General features: G+C 35.6%; 1 protein-coding gene across 1 annotated transcript; it reads right to left on the bottom strand.

Annotated features, from left to right (window-relative positions):
- Positions 1–17137: 17137 nt before the first annotated feature.
- On the bottom strand, positions 17138–18076 carry LOC307101492 (olfactory receptor 6C3-like; the record flags this gene model as incomplete). Its single annotated transcript, XM_079774486.1, has 1 exon — positions 17138–18076. One exon carries the CDS (start codon positions 18074–18076, stop codon positions 17138–17140), a length of 939 nt encoding a protein of 312 aa, XP_079630612.1.
- Between the last annotated feature and the right edge of the window lie 1109 nt (positions 18077–19185).

Raw genomic sequence — 19185 nt, 5'->3', positions numbered from 1 at the left:
CTTGTTTGTTTTCTATGTTCTTCCTGGGTTTCAGAGCTTATGAAAGGAATAATATTTTCTCAGGATTAGCTTTGAGTAAGTTCATATGTTAATGAACTTACTCAAATTTTTTACCTATAAAATTTAGGGACGGATACATTCCCACTTTCAAACATTAGTTCTCTTTTTGCATTGTTTCTGTTTTTGTTTTTTCCCCCCCTTTATATGCTTCTATTTATGCACATTAAATAAAGTTTCTGGAATCTTGTACAAAAAATGATTACATGGTGTCTTGAATGTATTATTATTTTCTAAATATATTTTTATTTCAGATAGGAAGAGAGAGATAGAAACATCAATGATGAGAGAAAATCATTTATCAGCTGCCCCTGCACGTCCCCCACTGGGGGTTGAACCCCCAACCCTGGCATGTGCACTGACCAGGATCAAACCATGACCTCCTGGTTCACAGGTCGATGCTCAACCACTGAGTCATACCAGTGGGCTTGAATTTATTATTTAAAAAATGGTATTAGAAGATATCTAGATAAGAACACAAGAAATCATGTACTGTTATCAATCACAAAATATTTGTCACAATGAATAATAATATTGCATGAAATACTAGTAAGTAAATTGTAGTATTTTAAAATTTGCCTCATTTATATATTTTGTAAAATTTGAGAGGTTGAGTTTCTTTTTACATAGTGTTGTACATACTTCAGATTACTTGTAAAAAGAATAAATATACACTTTTGAGGCAAAAATATATTCCTGGAAGAAACTATCAAAGGCATACTTACGTTTTTGGTAAATATGACTGATATTTGTCAATGTCCTTTACAATGCCTCTTTAACTTGTTTAAACATAAGTGTGCTGGGATTTTTCAAAAGCCTTTGCAATGCTTCATCTCTGTCATTTGCTTTCTAACCAAATATCCAAAATGTTGATAATAAAAAATAGTCCCAAGAGCTCCCCTACAATATTAACAAACAAAGGGCATACATCAACCCATTTCTATATACAAAACAAAATTTCTTTAAGGATCTGGGGTGCCAGAATTTTCTACCTACACCACTTAAAGAAGTATTATTTTGATACTTAAAATAAGCTATAGTTGCAATAAAAGCTTATGTCATGTTCTTCCAAGCTTGGTGGGCAAGATGATGTGATCTTTTGTACATAAATAATGTTATTCAGGCTAGCCATATTTTATGCATTCCTTTTACAATGGACTCAGGGGATCAGTTGATGAATAAACAAAAGGCACCACAGAGATGGTGATCTCAAGACACCAAGCATTAAACAGTAGGCTGAATTGTTACACAGTTTAGAATAGAATATTTAAGTGCTGGTAGCCTCAAATCAGAGCAAAAATATATAGAAGAATTTGCATTTTCATAATGATCGATAATTTCACAAAAAGAAACTTAATAACAATGAAACAGACATTAGCAATTTCTAAATGGCAACACGTAGATTGTGAACAAGTGGGGTTTTCTCTAATCTTAGGGAAAATATTGATAAGTCATTGTGATGTTTCAGAAAGAGGCTGAGGTTTCCATTATTCTGCACCATCAGAGGTGTCAGGCTTGTCTTTAATGTTTTACATCTTTCCACTGAATGATAAATAGAAAACCTGATCATGATTAGAATCACTATCATATATTCATTAATAATTATTTGTTGGATCTTTTTTATGTGTTGCCCTTCAAGCTTAGTTTCTGAGAATGCAGAGGTGATAAAGACAGCTCTTTGCATAATTTATTTTTTTCATTTTTTAAAAATTCTTTATTGTTGAAAGTATTACATATGTCTCCTTCCCCCCCCCATTGATCTCTTTGCATAATTTTTAGTTCTTACAGAAAAGTGTGAGAATTCTACATTATAGTATTTTTGAAATCTTAGATTTCCTTTTTCCTGTGTTATACGAGGTATATTCTCCCTCAGGATCATCTTATTATTCACTGCTTTGATCTTAGAAGACATTTGTAATATTCCATTTATGGTACGTTCATTATTTGAGACATATATAGTTTTTATTTAATCTGTGAGTTTCATAAAACATTTTGTTTCATGAAATAGTTTAAAATAAATAGAAATTGTGGTTATTTAATGATTTTAAATGCTAGAAACTCTCTGAACAAAGATTTTAAGGTTATTTTTACTGTTTCTTTGGGAGACAAACGAAGTTATTCAATGTATATGGTTAAGCAATACAAAATGCATACTGAAGTAGAGACCATTAAAGCATAATGGCTGTTTAAACTCAAAATCTGTTGTTTTACTAAAAATCAAAATCAAGAACTTGAATAATGTGCCATAAGCATGATGTTGAATTACAAACATTTCACAATAGTGTTTATATGATGTTTATTTGTAGGCCTTGATATTATTTAAAACTAGAGGCCCTCAGCCCAGCCTGCCCCCTCTCACAGCCCAGGAGCCCTCAGGGGTGGGAGACGACATGGCGATCAGGGGAAGGCGACGCCCCCATCACACCTCTGCTGCTGACACTGCTGGCAGCACAAGCCTCGGCCAGCCCTGGTTACCTGAGCTTCGGGCAGCCCTGGGCTGCTGGGGGGCTGAGGGGACTGGGGGACTTCGAAGGCAGGTGCGCAGCAAGCCCAGGCTGAGGAGACTGGGTGCTGCCATCTTGTGGCTGTGGGCACCGCCATCTTTGAGTGAAGGGCAGTCAATTAGCATATTCCCTCCTTATTGGCTGTGGGCACTGCCGTCTTTGAGGGCAGGGCAGTCAATAAGCATATTCCCTCCTTATTGGCTGTGGACGCAACCATCTTTGCAATGGCATGAGGGTCAATTAGCATATTTCCTCTTTATTAGATAGGATTATTCATTATAGAGAACCTATTATAAAATAAAGATTCATGCATTATTTTATTTAATTTTAAATAAATTGCTTTAATATATAAGACATCATCTTAACTTGAAGACATCTGCAAAGACCTTATTTACAAATAAGGTCTTATCTACAGATTCCAGGTCAACATGAATTTTTGAAGGGAAATATACAAATCTGTACAGTACCCAAAATGCATACTTCTTTTTAAATTAAATTTATTGTGGTATCATTAGTTAATAACATTATGTAAGTTTCATATGTACAAGTTTATAATTAATCATCTTTATATTTCACTGTGTGCTCACCACCCCAAATCTAATCTCATTCTTTCACCATATATTTGACAAACAAAAACGTTTAATAGCAATTTTAAACAATAAAATATGTCTCCATTGAGCATGGCAAATTATATGCTTTCAAAATTTTTACACAATTAGCTTTTATATCAATATTTTCAATAATGGATTATAGGAACATGCATAAAAATCACCAGAATATAAATAAATAATTACATTTATTTATTTATTTATATTGTTTGGAATTTCTTTATTCTTTATTGATTAAGGTATTATATACGGCTACTTATCCTCCCATTACCCCTTCCCCTACCCCCCCATTCATGCCCTCACCCCCATGGTGTCTGTGTCCATTGGTTATGCTTACATGCATGCATACAAGTCCTTTGGTTGACCTTTCCCCCTTACCCCCACCCTCCCCTACCTTCCCTCTGATCTTTGACAATCTGATTGATGCTTCTCTGTCTCTGGATCTGTTTTTGTTCATCAGTTTATGTTGTTCATTATATTCCACAAATGAGTGAGATTATGTGATATTTATCTTTCTCTGACTGGCTTATTTCGCCTAGCATAATGCTCTCCAGTTCCATCCATGCTGTTGCAAATGGTAAGAATTCTTTTTTTCTCCACCCTTAGTATAGTATTCCATTGGGTAGATATAACAAAGATTTTAATCCATTCATCTGATGATGGGCACTTAGGCTGTTTCCAAATCTTAGCTATGGTAAATTGTACTGCTATGAACATAGGGGTGCATATATCCTTCCTGATTGGTGTTTCTAGTTTCTTGGGATATATTCCAGAAATGGGATCACTGGGTCAAATGGGAGTTCCATTTTTAGTTTTTTGAGGAAATGCCATACTGTTTTCCACAATGGCTGCACTGGTCTGCATTCCCACCAGCAGTGCACGAGTGTTCATTTTTCCCCCCCCTCCTCTCCAGCACTTGTCATTTGTTGATTTGTTGATGATAGCCATTCTAACCGGTGTGAGATGGTACCACATTGTCGTTTTGATTTGCATCTCTTGGATGATTATTGACTTTGAGCATGTTTTCATATGTCTCTTGGCCTTCCTTATGTCCTCTTTTGAAAAGTATCTATTTAGGTCCCTTGCCAATTTTTTGATTGGATTGTTTATCTTCCTTTTGTTAAGTTGTATGAGTTCCCTGTAAATGTTGGAGATTAAACCCTTATAGGTGATAACATTGGCAAATATGTTCTCCCATGCAGTGGGTTTCTTGTTGTTTTGTTGATGGTTTATTTTGCTGTACAGAAGCTTTTAATTTGATGCAGTCCCATTTGTTTATTTTCTCTTTAGTTTCCATTGGCCTAGGAACTATATCGGTGAAGAAATTGCTTCGGCATATGTCAGATTTTGCTGCCTGTGGATTCCTCTAAGATTTTTATGGTTTCCCATCTTATGTTTAAGCCGTTTATCCATTTTGAGTTTATTTTTGTGTATGGTGTAAGTTGGTGGTCTAGTGTCATTTTGTGCATGTATCTGTCCAATTTTCCCAACACCATTTATTGAAGAGACTGTTTTGACTCTATTGTATGTTCTTGCCTCCTTTGTCAAATATTGATTGAGCATAGTGGTTTGGGTCGATTTCTGGGTTCTCTATTCTATTCCATTGATTTATATGTCTTTTCTTGTGCCAATACCAGGCAGTTTTGAGAACAGTGGCTTTGTAATACAGCTTGAAATATGGTATTGAGATCCCACCTACTTTTTTCTTCTTTCTCAGGATTGCTGCAGCTATTTGGGGTCTTTTTTATTCCAGATGAATTTTTGGAGAGTTTGTTCTAGGTCTGTGAAATATGCCATTGGTATTTTGATGGCGAGTGCATTGAATCTATAGATTGCTTTGCGTAGTATAGTCATTTATAGATGTTGATTCTACCAATCCATGAACACGGTATGTTCTTCCATCTCTTTATGTTGTCCTCTATCTCTTTTTTTCATGTCCTGTAGTTTTCTGCATACAGTTCTTTTACCTCCTTAGTTAAGTTTATTCCTAGGTATCTTAATTTTTTGGTGGGATGGTAAATGGGATTGTTTTTTTAAATCTCTCTTTCTGTAAGTTCACAATTGGTATATAAAAATGCCATAGATTTCTTGGCATTAATTTTGTATCCTTCTACATTGCCAAATTATTTATTAAGTCTAATAATTTTTTATGGAGTCTTTAGGGTTTTCTAGGTACAGTATCATGTCATCTGTGAATAAGGACAGTTTTATGTCTTCTTTTCCAATTTGGATACCTTTTATTTCTTCTTCTTGTCTGATTACTATGGCTAGCACTTCCAGGACTATGTTGAACAGGAGTAGTGAAAGTGGGCATCCCTGTCTTGCTCCTGTTCTTAGGGGAAATGGTTTTAGTTTTTGCCCATTGAGTATGATGTTGGCTGTGGGTTTGTCACATAAAGCTTTTATTATGTTGAGGTATGATCCCTCTATTCCCATTTTGCTGAGGGATTTTATCAAGAAAGGCTGTTGGATATTCTCAAATGCTTTTTTTGCATCAATTGATATGACTATGTGATTTTTATCTCTCAATTTGTTTACGTGATATATCACGTTTATTGATTTGCAGATATTGTACCATCCTTGCATCCTTGGGATAAATCCTACTTGGTCATGGTGAATGATTTTTCTGATGTACTGCTGGATTCGATTTGCTAGAATTTTGTTGAGTATTTTGGCATCTGTGTTCATGAGGGATATTGGCCTATAATTTTCTTTTATTGTGTAGTCTATTTCTGGTTTTGGTATTAGGGTAATGCTGGCTTCAAAGAATGAGCTTGGAAGTGTTCCTTCCTCTTGCATTTTTTTAAATAATATGAGGAGGCTAGGTTTTAGTTCTTCTTTGAATGTTTGGTAAAACTCCCCTGTGAAGCCACCTGGCCCCGGGCTTTTGTTTGCTGGAAGCTTTTTGATGAATAATTACATTTATTAAATTAAGAATAACTAAATGAATAAAATGTGATTTTATGTTTCAATACATTATTTTTTTAATTGTATTGAATTTACTGGGATGAAAGCATTAACAAAATTATATAGGTTCCAAGTGTACAATTCTGTAATACATCATCTGTATATTGTATTGTGTGTTTTGCTACCCAAAACCTCCTTCCATCATCATTTATCCCACCTTTACCTACTTCAACCTCCCTAACCCCGTTTTTCTGTTTTTTAGATTGTGCTTATCTATTTTCTTCATTTCTTTTGCATGTGTTAATTAGTGCTCTTCTGTAAGAAAGTTAATTCTTGTCCTTGTCAGTGTGCTAGTTGGCTGAGCATTGACCCATGCATTAATAGGTTGTAGTTCAATTTCTGGTCAGGGCACATGCCCAAGTTACCAGCTTGATCCCCAGTAAGGGCATGCATGAAGCAGCTGATAGATGTATCTCTCTCCCTCTCCCTTTCTCTCTCTCTCTCTCTCTCTCTCTCTCAAGTCAATAAAAATATATTTTAAAAAATAAAGTTAATCCTTTCCCACCTTTAATTAATTATTCAATTATTTATAACAGTATGCACTAATGATTATTAATTTTTAGGGGAGTTATAATTCAACTGGAAGCCCGATGCACGAAATTTGTGCAAGGGGCTCGGCCCTCACAGACATGGTGGCTTGCCTCAGCCCTTGCAGCTATGGCAGCTGCCTAGGTCCTTGCAGCCCTATCTTTGTCCGAAACGTAGTCTGGAATGTCTTCCGGAAGGTCATTCGGCTGTCAAGTCTAATTAGCATATTATGCTTTTATTATTATAGATTATTATAGAAAATTCATTATTTATTTTGTTTTTCAAATTCTTCAGCGTTGGCCATTGGCTGCTCTTTTAAGTAATTAGCCACTGTAAACTGATCATGAGATTCATTGCTTGTGTGGGGTGAAACTTCAGGGTCTTTCATAAATTGCAACAGGACACTTTGCTTCACAGAAAGTATTCTTTTTCTAGAAACTGATTCAAGTCTGGATTGGATGAAAGTTTTTTGATTCAAGTCAGGCTTCCATTAATAAGATTTGTTGTTATTATTATTAGTGTTATTGCTATTATTACTGAGTAAAAATTACCTCAGTAGGTTTCCCATTGATGTCTGTCCAACACTTTCATGATTAATCTCCTATAATAAAGGTACATCTCTGTGAATTACCATTTTCATTACCACTTTCCACAGGCTTCTGGGAGCTGTACCATAACTTGGTTCCATCGTTCCAAGACTTAAGGAAGACACTGTCAGGGAAGCTTCAGGGAGGCTTCAATAGCAGCATGTCCACTTTCATCATCAACCCCACTTCCTCTTTTCCTGTTATAATAAAAAACAATGTATTTGAATTCTGGATATCTTAGGGAATATAGTTTGGAGATTAATAAATAGCTTCAAAATGTTGAATGCATTCCAACCTATCTCATCAATGTATTGATTTAAAACTCTATATTAACTAATATTTCAACTTTTTATTATAGGTTAACTTTGAATCGTTCGTTTATTAATTGCCTCCCATCTACTCAAAGATGCATAGAGAATCCACAATTTCTGGTAAATGCACTAAATTCAATAATTTCAGCTCAATGTAAAATTAAGTTTCTTCTACCCTAGACATGGGATATTAGAATTCATCCAAACATAAGTTTTCATATTTTTGTTAAAATAAATGAATAAAACTCAGACAGTGTGGTTCAGTGGTTGAGCATCAACCCATGAACTAGAAGTTTACAGTTAGATTTCCATTCAGGGCACATGCCCTGGTTGCAGGCTCCATCCCCAATAGGGGGCGAGCAGGAGACAGTCAATCAATGATTCTCTCTCATCATTGATGTTTCTAGCCCTCTCGCTCTCTCCTTTCCTCTCTGAAATTAAAAAAAAAAATTAAAAAATAAATAAACGAGCAAAATCTTGTAAAACTTTTAACATGTAAACTTTTTGTTTCTTAGTTTACGCATGCTTGCCATCTTCTGGATAATGCCCAGTTATTCTGATACATGCTATAGGCCCTAAAATAGTCTAGTAGTGTTGAATGCATACACAAGGAGAAATTTAAAGTTAACTCCTTCTTATTAGGTAATCACAGAGTTTCTAAACAATGCCTGAACCACTTCATGAAGCAGAGGAAGATGGATCCTTCTGTTGACAAGACAGTCTAGGTTGTGCTTTCAAATTCAGGACTCATTCTAATTCTCATTCATCACTCTTTCCCAATCAATACCCTAACATTCATTCACAGAAGACATATGGAGAGCTTGTGAATTAAATCAACTTTATAATTAAGGAATCTGTAGAATTAGTATTTAATAACTAAGTCACCTCTTCTGTTGTAAAATGATTGAAACATTAAAGTTACATTTTCTTTCTTTAAGCTCTCTAATGCATGTGGAAGGCTATTGTATTAGCTTTACATTTATTATTTAAGTTTATTCAAACTTGCTTTTAGTAGGCATTTAATTCTAGGTAAGCTCTAACTTCCTAATGTGTGAATGTAAACTACCAGCATTTAATTGCCTAATGGGATTTTTGCTGACCAGATCTAACCAGGTTAATAAATCGACCCAAGATTGTTACTGCTTTCAGAGTCTGTTACCTGGATATGCTCTTTGTATATCAAGTGCAGTTTCAGAGAGCAGAATCCACCCTAGCAATCCTACCTAATAAAAGGGTAACATTCTAATTGACCGTACCTTCGCTATGCCCACAGCCAATCAGGGTGCTAAGCAAATTAACCAAGATGGCGACCCCCACGTGCTGCCCTGCCCCCCATCACTGAGCGGCTGATGGACCCGGGCCGGCAGGAGGGACGGGGCCTCCCGCCGCTCCGAACCCTGAGCGGCTGACAGAACCAGGCCAGCGGGAGGCACCCAGATCACTGCTGGTGGTGTGGGGCGGGCAGCGCCTGCCCCGCGCTGCCGCCACCGCCCGGGGCCAAGCCCCGACCCTGAAAGAAGGCGGAAGACGGTGGCCAGAGCCAAGGCCTGGGTCCCCCCGGTGCCGGCGGAAAACTGGTGCAGGCAGCCAGGTGAATGAATGTCTTGCACGAATCTTCGTGCAAACGGGCTTCTAGTTTAAACATAAATCTATTTAATACAGAATAATGAGTGGCTTAAGGAATTATCAAGAGAGCTGAAGGCAAATTTTAAGATGAATTTGCTAGAACGGTCTCAAAGCCAATTCACAAAATTGAATCTCCATTTTTGTGAGAAAGGAAATATAGTGCTATGTTAGTTCTAGTCCTCAGGAAACTAGTACTATTTCTATAAGGTTTAGGATCATCTGAATCTGTTATGATCTACACTAGCAATATATATATACTTGATAACTAAGTTTAAAGTTCGTATATTTTATGAATGTACCTGATTGGCAGAACTAAAATCACATTTAGAATCCTCCTGAAGACAACTGAAAATATGGTCCTTGCAATCTCTGCACATGGATACATACATTTGAAGGAATTTGGAAGATGAAAAATGAGTACATTCATAATAAAATGTTTTCAGAATAGTAATATCCAAAGGAAAAGTCTAAATTATTTCCATCAATAAATTAAGTAAACATTATTGTAATCCTCAATTTACATATAGATCAGTGGGTACCACATATTATATATACAAGGCCAGTTGTCCTCTTGATACTATTGTGATGCATAAAGCTGAATTATTTTGAGTGAATTGTATGTGGATAGTTGTATGCCATTACATTAAAACTGTTACTGTTTAAGATAATACTAATAGTTATAATTTACTAAGCACTTGGAAGGAATCACACTTGTTTGTAAGTCTCTTTTAAGCTTTATCTAAATAAATATTGACAACTGCTACTGAAGAAATTACTATTGATCTCCCTCATTTTCATGTTAGGAAACTGACTTATTAAGAGTCCAGCTATCTCCCCAAGGTCACAGAAATGGATTTGTGCTTCTGAGATTATATGGAGTAGATGAGAGAGTAGATGAGCTGCTATTCAGACTTGAAGAAATCCACCTCAAGGAAGTTTTGGGCAAGAGACGTTTCCTAAATTAATATTGTTGGGTATCATTGTGATATTTTACTATTGTTTATACAAAAACATCTCAATTAAAAAAATAGGTTAAAAGTGTGATAGCCCTAGGAATGTAATCATAGGGGTGCACCTGTTATCTTAATGATTAAAACATAGGGTTTTGTTCTAAATATGTCCACAGTGCAGATATTAGGAGGCAGAACTGAAAAGGAAAGAGTGGTTCTGTCTGTTGAATAAGGAGTTTAAGTAGTGACTAGTATTGTTGAAGGGTTACAGAAATTTCTATCTATGGTTCTGAGAAACAAGAAGTCCTAGAAAAAGCCAGACATATAACTTCGTTCAAATAAGATGTTAGAGCAAAACAATAATCATTTCAAGGCAAGGTATCTTAACAGTTTAAATAGGAAGTAGGCATTTAGAGACTACCATTTATTTTGTTGATTAACAATTTTTTAGTCAATACGACATTACAATAAGCCCGTTGGTAGACAATAATGAACAAACTGTCCTCTTTGCTTGAGAAATGCTTATAGTCCATTAATATAGTCAAGAAAAATGAAATTCTAGTGAATTGTAAAATTTTCTATCATATTGGTAAGCATACCACACTGTTCCCTGATGCTCATGTAATCTTATATGGACTGTAAAATATAGCAATACAGGTCCAATTCTATTGATGAAGCAAAAAAGGCAACTTGAGTTTGAGAACTTTAGCACAGGAGACCTAACATTAGGGCTTGATGAACATGAAAGAGCTTTGATTGCTTAAGAATACAAAAGTTTGCTGTGACTCAAATCAGACTGATGGAGAATGACTAAGTAATACGTATGAGTGAGGTGATTTATCAACCACATATTCTACAGCTGTGACTGACATTAGTGGTATGGATAAGTCCGAGTTCAATCCAAATATGACAGAGAGTCTTGCCCATAAGAGACTAAATTATCATGCAGGTATATATTACATCTGAGTTACCAATAGAAGAGTTGGGGGATTCGGAGGTTTTTTTGCTAAAGTGATTTTCTGTATTTAAATTTAGAAATATAAGTTTTTAAAATTAAATTTATTGGGGTGATATTGTTTAACAAGATTATATAGGTTTCAAGTGTACAATTCTATGACACTGATAGCATTGTGTGCCCACTACCCAAAGTTAAATCTTCTTCCATCTCCATATATTTGACCCCCCTTACTCTTTATGACCCTCCAGCCCCCTTCCTTCTGGTAACCTACCATGCTATTGTCTGTGTCTATGAGTTTTAATTCAAAAAGAGTAATTGTCTTCTGAAATTTTTAATTTTGGGGGATAGGAAATTGTCATAAACCAAACCTTGCATTTTTGATGGGCTCATTTAGTACTTTTATGAAAGAATAAATTATCTAAATAGCATTGTACTCTGAATTTCTAAGATTCCTTTGTATTTGTTTATTTTGTAAGGTTTCCCCCCTCCCCAGGGAGTTAGTACAATGGTTTATTTGGGGATCATAACCCTGATTTGAATCACTGTTCCAATGTTTATCTGCCACATATAAGTTCCTATGAATTTTCATGTCTCATTCTTTGAAAGGAAGATAAAAATATATTGACTTAAAGAGACTTAATAAATCTTAGAGGGATAGGTAAAATATTTTAATACTTTATAATAATATTCAGGGCAACTGACCTAAATAGATTCTTTTTGAAAGAAGACAGAAAGAAGACCAAGAGACATATGAAAACCTGCTCAAAGTCACTAATCATCTGAGAGATGCAAATCAAAACAACAATGCGGTACCATTCTCACACCTGTCAGAATGGCTATCTTCAACAAATCAACAAATGACAAGTGCTGGCAAGGATGCAGAGAAAAAGGAACCCTCGTGCACTGCTGGTGGGAATGCAGAATGGTGCAGCCACTGTGGAGAACAGTATGGAGTTTCCTCAAAAAACAAAAAATGGAACTCCCATTAGACCCAGTGATCCCACTTCTAGGAATATATCACAAGAAACTAGAAACACGAATCAGAAAGGATATATGCACCCCTATGTTCATAGCAGCACAATTTACCATAGCTAAGATTTGGAAACAGCCTAAGTGCCCATCAGCAGATGAGTGGATTAAAAAACTGTGGTACATCCACACAATGGAATACTACGCTGCTATAAAAAAGAAGGAATTCTTACCATTTGCAAAATCATGGATGGAGCTGGAGAGCATTATGCTAAGTGAAATAAGCCAAACAGAGAAAGATAAATATCACATGATCTCACTCATTTATGGAATATAATGAACAACATAAACTGATGAACAAAAACAGATCCAGAGACAGAGAAACATTGATCAGAATGTCAAACCTCTGGGAAGGTAGGGGACTGTGGGGGTAAAGGGGAAAGATCAACCAAAAGACTTACATGCATGCATATAAGCCTAATAAATGGACACAGACAACAGGGGGGAAAGGGCATGAATGAGAGGGTGGAGGGTAATGGGGGAATAAGGACACATATGTAATACCTTAATCAATAAAGCAATTAATAAAAAACAATATTCACATGAGGAAAGCGAGTATTGGTTTCATAAAATTATTTCTTTACTAGAGGCCTGATGCACGAAATTTGTGCAAGAGTAGGCTTTCCTTCCCCTGGCTGCTGGCACCTGGGACCAGGGCTTCCCTCGCAGCCCCAGCTTCGTCAGGAAGGTCTTCCGGAAGCATGTCTGGTCTAATTAGTATATTATGTTTTTATTATTATAGATCATGTTTTTATTGATTTCAGAGAGAGGAAGGGAGAGGGATAGAAACATCAATGATGAGAAAGAATCATTGATTGGCTGCCTCCTGCATACCTCTTACTGGGGATTAAGCCTTTGACTGGGGCATGTACCCTGACTGGGAATCAAACCTTGATGTCCTGGTTCATGGGTCGAAGTGCAACTACTGAGCCATACCAGTTGAGCAAAATTATTATTCTTTGCATAATAAATGGAATCAATAAAATAGGTCTTTCATAGAAAGGAAATAATTGTTGCTTTTCTGTTTCTTTCCACATGATTCACCGTACACTTCTCTAATTTCAACAACTGTTATTTGCCATCATGATTCTCTTTGTCCAGAATATCCATTCAATTATATTTATTATTTTACCTGGAAATTCTTACTGGATTACTGCAAATGTTGTGGGCAAACCCATCATTTATATTGATACTAGTGTCCCGGTGCATGGATTTGTGCACATTGAAAGGAAATTAATTAGAAGAAATATTTTAATATCGCTATTTGCCCTTTCTCTATAATAGAAGTGTCAACCACATTCATGATTGAGAATGACAGATCTAAATACACGCGTGTGATTGGCGGCATTAAGAGCTCTATATGTATCGTGCATGTGCGAGTCAACTTAGCCTTTTATATATATAGATAAACTTGCTTAATTAGACCTGCTTTCTGATTTAGCTAAACTTTGTCAGCAACATAGCAATAAATTTGAACACGAAGCAGATTATTATTGTAGATCATGAAGGGAGAAAAAATGGTAAAATATTTAACTACAGCAGTGTTTGACTATATTCTGCACAGTGAGAAAACCTGAAGTCATTTTCAATTTCCACCATTTATTACTTCTTTTCAGTTGGGTAAAGTTTCTAAACTTTCTAAATCTCCATTGTCTTACTAATGAAAATAAAATGGATTCTACTGAGTCTCCTATCTACCTAGTCCAGGATTTCTGTGAGGATCAAATGAGATGAGGCACAGGAAAACACTTCACAGACATTTGGTTAAACTGTATAACGTTTGCACCTGCTATAAAGCAAGTTGAGTTCCTGGGCTGAAGAAACTCTAAGGAGGCTAGTTGCTAGGGAGAGGAAGCTGGGCATTGTTACTTCATGTCATTACCCAGCACCCATAGCAATTGTTTCTGGGCTGGTCTGGGCTGTGGGCCACATTTTGCACCATGGGGTCTTGGCAGTGTTGGCTGCGATTTGGTGGAGTGTCACTCTGGGGTGGTGGCAGGGCCTGTGTCCCACTTGGGGATAGGCAAGTGTTGGTTTGTCAGCTCCAGGTCCATGGTGCTATTTTTTTAAATGGCCAGTGCACATCACTGCAGCTCTTGCGTTGAGCATCTGCCCCCTGATGGTCACTGCATGTCATAGGTACCGGTTGGAGGGAAGGACACTTAGCCTTTTATATATATAGACTAGAGGCCCAGTGCATGAAAATTCATGCACTGAGAGGGTCCCTCAGCCCGGCCTGCCCCCTCTCACAGTCTGGGAGCCCTCAGGGGATGTCCTACTCACCCTGCTGCTGCTGCCACTGCCAGCCTTGGAAGCTGCCTGAGCCCCGGGCCTCGCAGCTGCCTGAGCCCATGGCTGCCATGAGCCCCAGGCACCACAGCTGCTGTGGCTTTGTATGCCCTAATTAGCATATTACCCTTTTATTAGTATAGATAGTACTTGTTATGCTTTAAAAAAGATTAACTCATAAATGTTTACATTTTATCTGTTACCTGAAATCCTATAGGGTGGAGATGGTATATTTTATTAATTTATTATTTTATTAATCCAAATGACTAGTATATGCCTGCAACTTAGTTGCTTTAAAATATTTAAAAAATAATGTCTGAATGAATTTTCACAATCATGTGAAAATTAGAAAGAAATATATATGCAAGATTCTTATTCTTCATATACAAAGCTATTAATATTCACATATATATTAACTTAAGAAAAATATTGCATGAAAACACATTTTATTATTTACAAGGAATCATCTTAGATTATTCTATATATAGCATTATTATTGATATTCTTTGTTTTGTACATGGACTTAATTAGAGAAATATGCATTCATATTTTCTGGATGTAGATGTGCTTGAAATAATTTGACATCTCCTAGAAATCTAGACTGTGTTCATTGTATACATTCTTTTAAATAGATCTGAGAGAATACCAGATAAAGAGTGGTACACAGGTAAAATTGAATTGATGATCAATTCATGATTCACAATACAAGTTGGGACTAGAGGGAGCTGTATTGGAGAGAGTTTTTCTATAATTCAATTCCTAGCAACCTTTTTTTATCAGGAAATAATGTGACTGTTTAATAATACACAAGATAATGACCAACAAAGAAAATAGAAGTGAAAACTAAGATGATAGCCAAAGCAGACAAGTTTTATCAAATACTTGTGACTTAAGGGTTAAAATGATCAAATATTTAGCAATTATTGTGCAACTGACCAAAATTCTGCTAGAAGAGACAGTGAAATTGACATTTTTTTTGGTCAATGATAATATTACTAGGCTTATAGGCAACTTAGACCTAACTTGTTGCATTTATCAAATTAAATTTTAATTATGTTATATTTTGCTTCCTGTTAAAATTTGAGGTTATTTAGGGCAAGAATCATTATTTTTCATTTATTTATTTTAAATCCTCACCTGAGGACATTTTCCATTGATTTTTAGAAAGAGAGTAGAAGAAAGAGGGAAAGACAGAGAGAAACATAGATGTGAGAGAAACACGTTGATTGGTTGCCTCCTGCACAAGCCCTAACCAGGGCCTGGGCCCAGGAGGAGCCCACAACTGAGGTACATGCCCTAGACTGGAATTGAACCCAGGACCTTCAGTCTGCAGGTGGATACTCTATCCACTGAGCAAAACCATCTATTGGGCAAGAGTCATTATTTGTCATCACTATATCTCCAACACCTGTCATAAGTAAGTAAAACCTAAGTGAGTTAATCACATATTCAAAAGTCCTTTAACTATTCTAATATTTAACATGAACTTCTACTCATAATTATTACTAGTGAAAGCCAGTACAAAAATGAAAGTAATCCTATTAGTCTGGATTGTGAGATTAAAGAAAAGTGATTTAAATCCCAGTTTGAAAGCTACAATCTCTGTGACAAAGAACTCTTGACCTCAGTTTCCTCTTGTTCATTCACCTGTAAATTAGAAATAGTAATACTCACTTTGTAAGAAGTTTTTTAAAATAAATATTGTGTGTTTGCCTAGTTGAAGAAGAGTGTACAGAATATTATAAACAGATGTTTAAAATGTGTCTTTCCTTAATTCCCAAATCCCTAAATCAGTTATAGATCCTCCAACTAAAGCGTAGTTCTCCAGAAAGTTGAACTCTTACCAGTTTATTATAGTTTCATGCATTTTACTTGATATATTGTCTGTTCTCTACATACATTTTAATTTTTGGAGGTAGTTAATCTAACTGAAGAAAAATACCTCTGACTAAAAGATGATAATAATTGTAGGTGCCTCATAAAGTTATTGGCAGGATTAAATGAGCCAATACAAAGAAAACAATAATGGTAGCATCTGGTAATTGCTGAAAAAAAATTATTTTATTTTCCATATCTCTTTTCCTTCTCATTATATTATAATTATTATTAACTAGAGGTCCCTAGCGGCTGCCGGCTGCTGGCCAGGGCCTCCCTCTCTTCCACCGGCCAGCCCCGGCCCCTGGTCGAACTCCTGGACAACTCCTGGTTGAGGGGACAATTTGCATACTATGCTTTTATTATATAGGATAAGAATTTTAATATATATGAGTTATAATCATTTAATATATTTATGTAGATGTTTATATTTTGCTCCCAACCTCCTGGTGATGGTGACAATTTGACTTCATGCAAATGCCAAATTTTTCCAATAGCATTCATTTCTATTACCTGCTAAGAATGGTTAAGTTCAAAATTTCACATCTATCCTGACATTTTTTCCAATTAAATGCCCTATATCTCTTCAAAAGTAAGAGGCTTCTACTTAAATCATAATCATTAGATTTTTTTTTTACTTCATCCAAGTACATTTGAATAAAATATTTCACAGAATACTCTGAAGCAATATCCAGCTTTTTCAAATTTATTGAGTATAACATTTGGGAAATTTTAATATGGAAATAACAAAGGGAAAATAACTGTAATGAAGCAAAGAGTGTTTTAGGAGAGTATGAAAAACAGAAGTCATTGATAAGAACTTTATCCTTTCAATGTTACTAGTACTTTCACTTACCAGAGAAAAACATAACCTTTTGAAAAGCATCTTTAAAAGCTTGCTTTACTTGCTGGTTCCTCAGGGTATATATAAACGGATTCATCATAGGAGCAACCGAAGTATTCAGAATAGCTACTCCTTTGGTCAATGATGCCTTTTCTTTTGCTGAAGGGTTGGCATACATGAATATGCAGCTTCCGTAAGAGATGGAAATGACAATCATGTGAGAGGAGCATGTAGAAAATGCCTTTTTTCTCTGGCTGGCCGAAGGTAGTCTTAGAATTGTCCTAATGATGAATGTGTAGGACAGAATTATTAACGCCAAAGTGAAAAGCAGAATCACTATGGCAGAGTAAAAACCAATCACTTCCAGGAGCCAGGTGTCTGAGCAGGATAATTGCAAGAGGGGGAAATAGTCACAAGCAAAGTGATCGATGACATTGGAGCCACAGTAATCTAACTGGAGAAAGAGAATAACTGGTGGGAAGATATTTAAGAATCCTGCCAGCCAAGCACAAAAGACAAGCAATATGCAGACTCTTTTGTTCATGATAGTTGTATAATGCAGGGGCTTGCAGATGGCTACATAGCGGTCATAGGACATGGCAGTTAGAAGATAAAATTCAGTTATGCCCATGAAGATGAAGAAAAACAATTGAGCTGTGCAAGTATTGTATGAAATAGTTTTGTCTCTGGTGATAATTGTGCCTAAAAATCTAGGAATACAGACAGTTGTAAAGGATATTTCTAATACAGAGAAGTTCCTGAGGAAGAAATACATAGGGGTCTGTAGATGAGAATCCACCAAGGTGAGAGTGATGATGGTCAAATTTCCCGAGATACTTAATATATATGTGATGACTAAAAAGAGAAAAATCACTATCTGAATCTCTGGATCATCTGACAGTCCTAGAAGAATGAATTCTGAGGGTACTGTGCGGTTTCTCATTGCCGATCCTTCCCCCTGCTTCACAACAGAAAATATGTTTCCCCTACAGAACATAAAAAAAGTTAAAACAGGACTGAGGATTGAGTATGAAATTTTAAAAATATCTATGATGATAAATAATCTATGAAATTCAAAAACACGTTTCCCTTCAGCCACTCTCTCCAATTTCCATCAACCATACATTCAAATAATATTAACTGAAATTAAATATAATCTCTTTTCTTTGAAAACACACAGACCATGAAAAAAATCTTGTGCTAATATTTAAACAAAAGCTATTTTTCTAATGTTTCTTTAAAATTAAGCTTGCAACTATTCTTTAAAATATTTAGTCCTTTTAAAATATCCTAACACATCGTTTTTCTTTCCCCAATATTATAAAAATAGTCCAGATTGTGATAATCTAAGTATAGAGTTTGAAAGTTGGCAGAGAAAAGTTTAGCTTTTATAGTTTTAGGCTTACATAGTTTTAGGAGACTTTTACAAAGTTAAACAACTACTCAGCATAGTAATCATCTCACTGTGGAGCATGCATGTTTATCCCTGGGAATGTTTTGCTGGCATTCTCTTCTACATTACTTTCTTAGGGGTTTGGTTGATGCTACCCCTTTTCTAGTAAAAAGTCCAGAAGAACAAGAAAGGCAAACTTCTGATATTAAAATAAGTAATTGCCCAGAAACAGTTTAATTTATACAATGCATAATTTATTTATTTTTTGTTTCCAATATTGCTATGGCAAAGAAACAAGTAAATGATCAAAATAACATTTAATGGGAGTGAGGTATTACTTCTAATATGGAATCACTTTTTATAATCTGATTTCTATAACAGAATACCATTAAATTTAGAAAAAGTAATTGAACAACCCAAAACTTATTTCTGGATTCCTGCTTTAGGATTCCATTTATAGTCTTCTTGATATTAAACAATTGCTTAACTTTTAATATAAAAAGGGATGTAAATCCACAAATACATATGTAAATAATATTTTTAAACATTTGAATAAAATAGAATATTATGTTGGAGAATAACAAATTTACTTACTTCTTGGTTCTTCTTGATGATTTAGTCTCAAATTTAACTGTCTAATTGGCTTAAATATTTACATA

The sequence above is a fragment of the Cnephaeus nilssonii genome (assembly GCF_951640355.1).
Source record: "Cnephaeus nilssonii genome assembly, chromosome: 6".
NCBI lineage: Eukaryota > Metazoa > Chordata > Mammalia > Chiroptera > Vespertilionidae > Cnephaeus > Cnephaeus nilssonii.
This window is presented reverse-complemented; position numbering and strand designations above follow the sequence as displayed.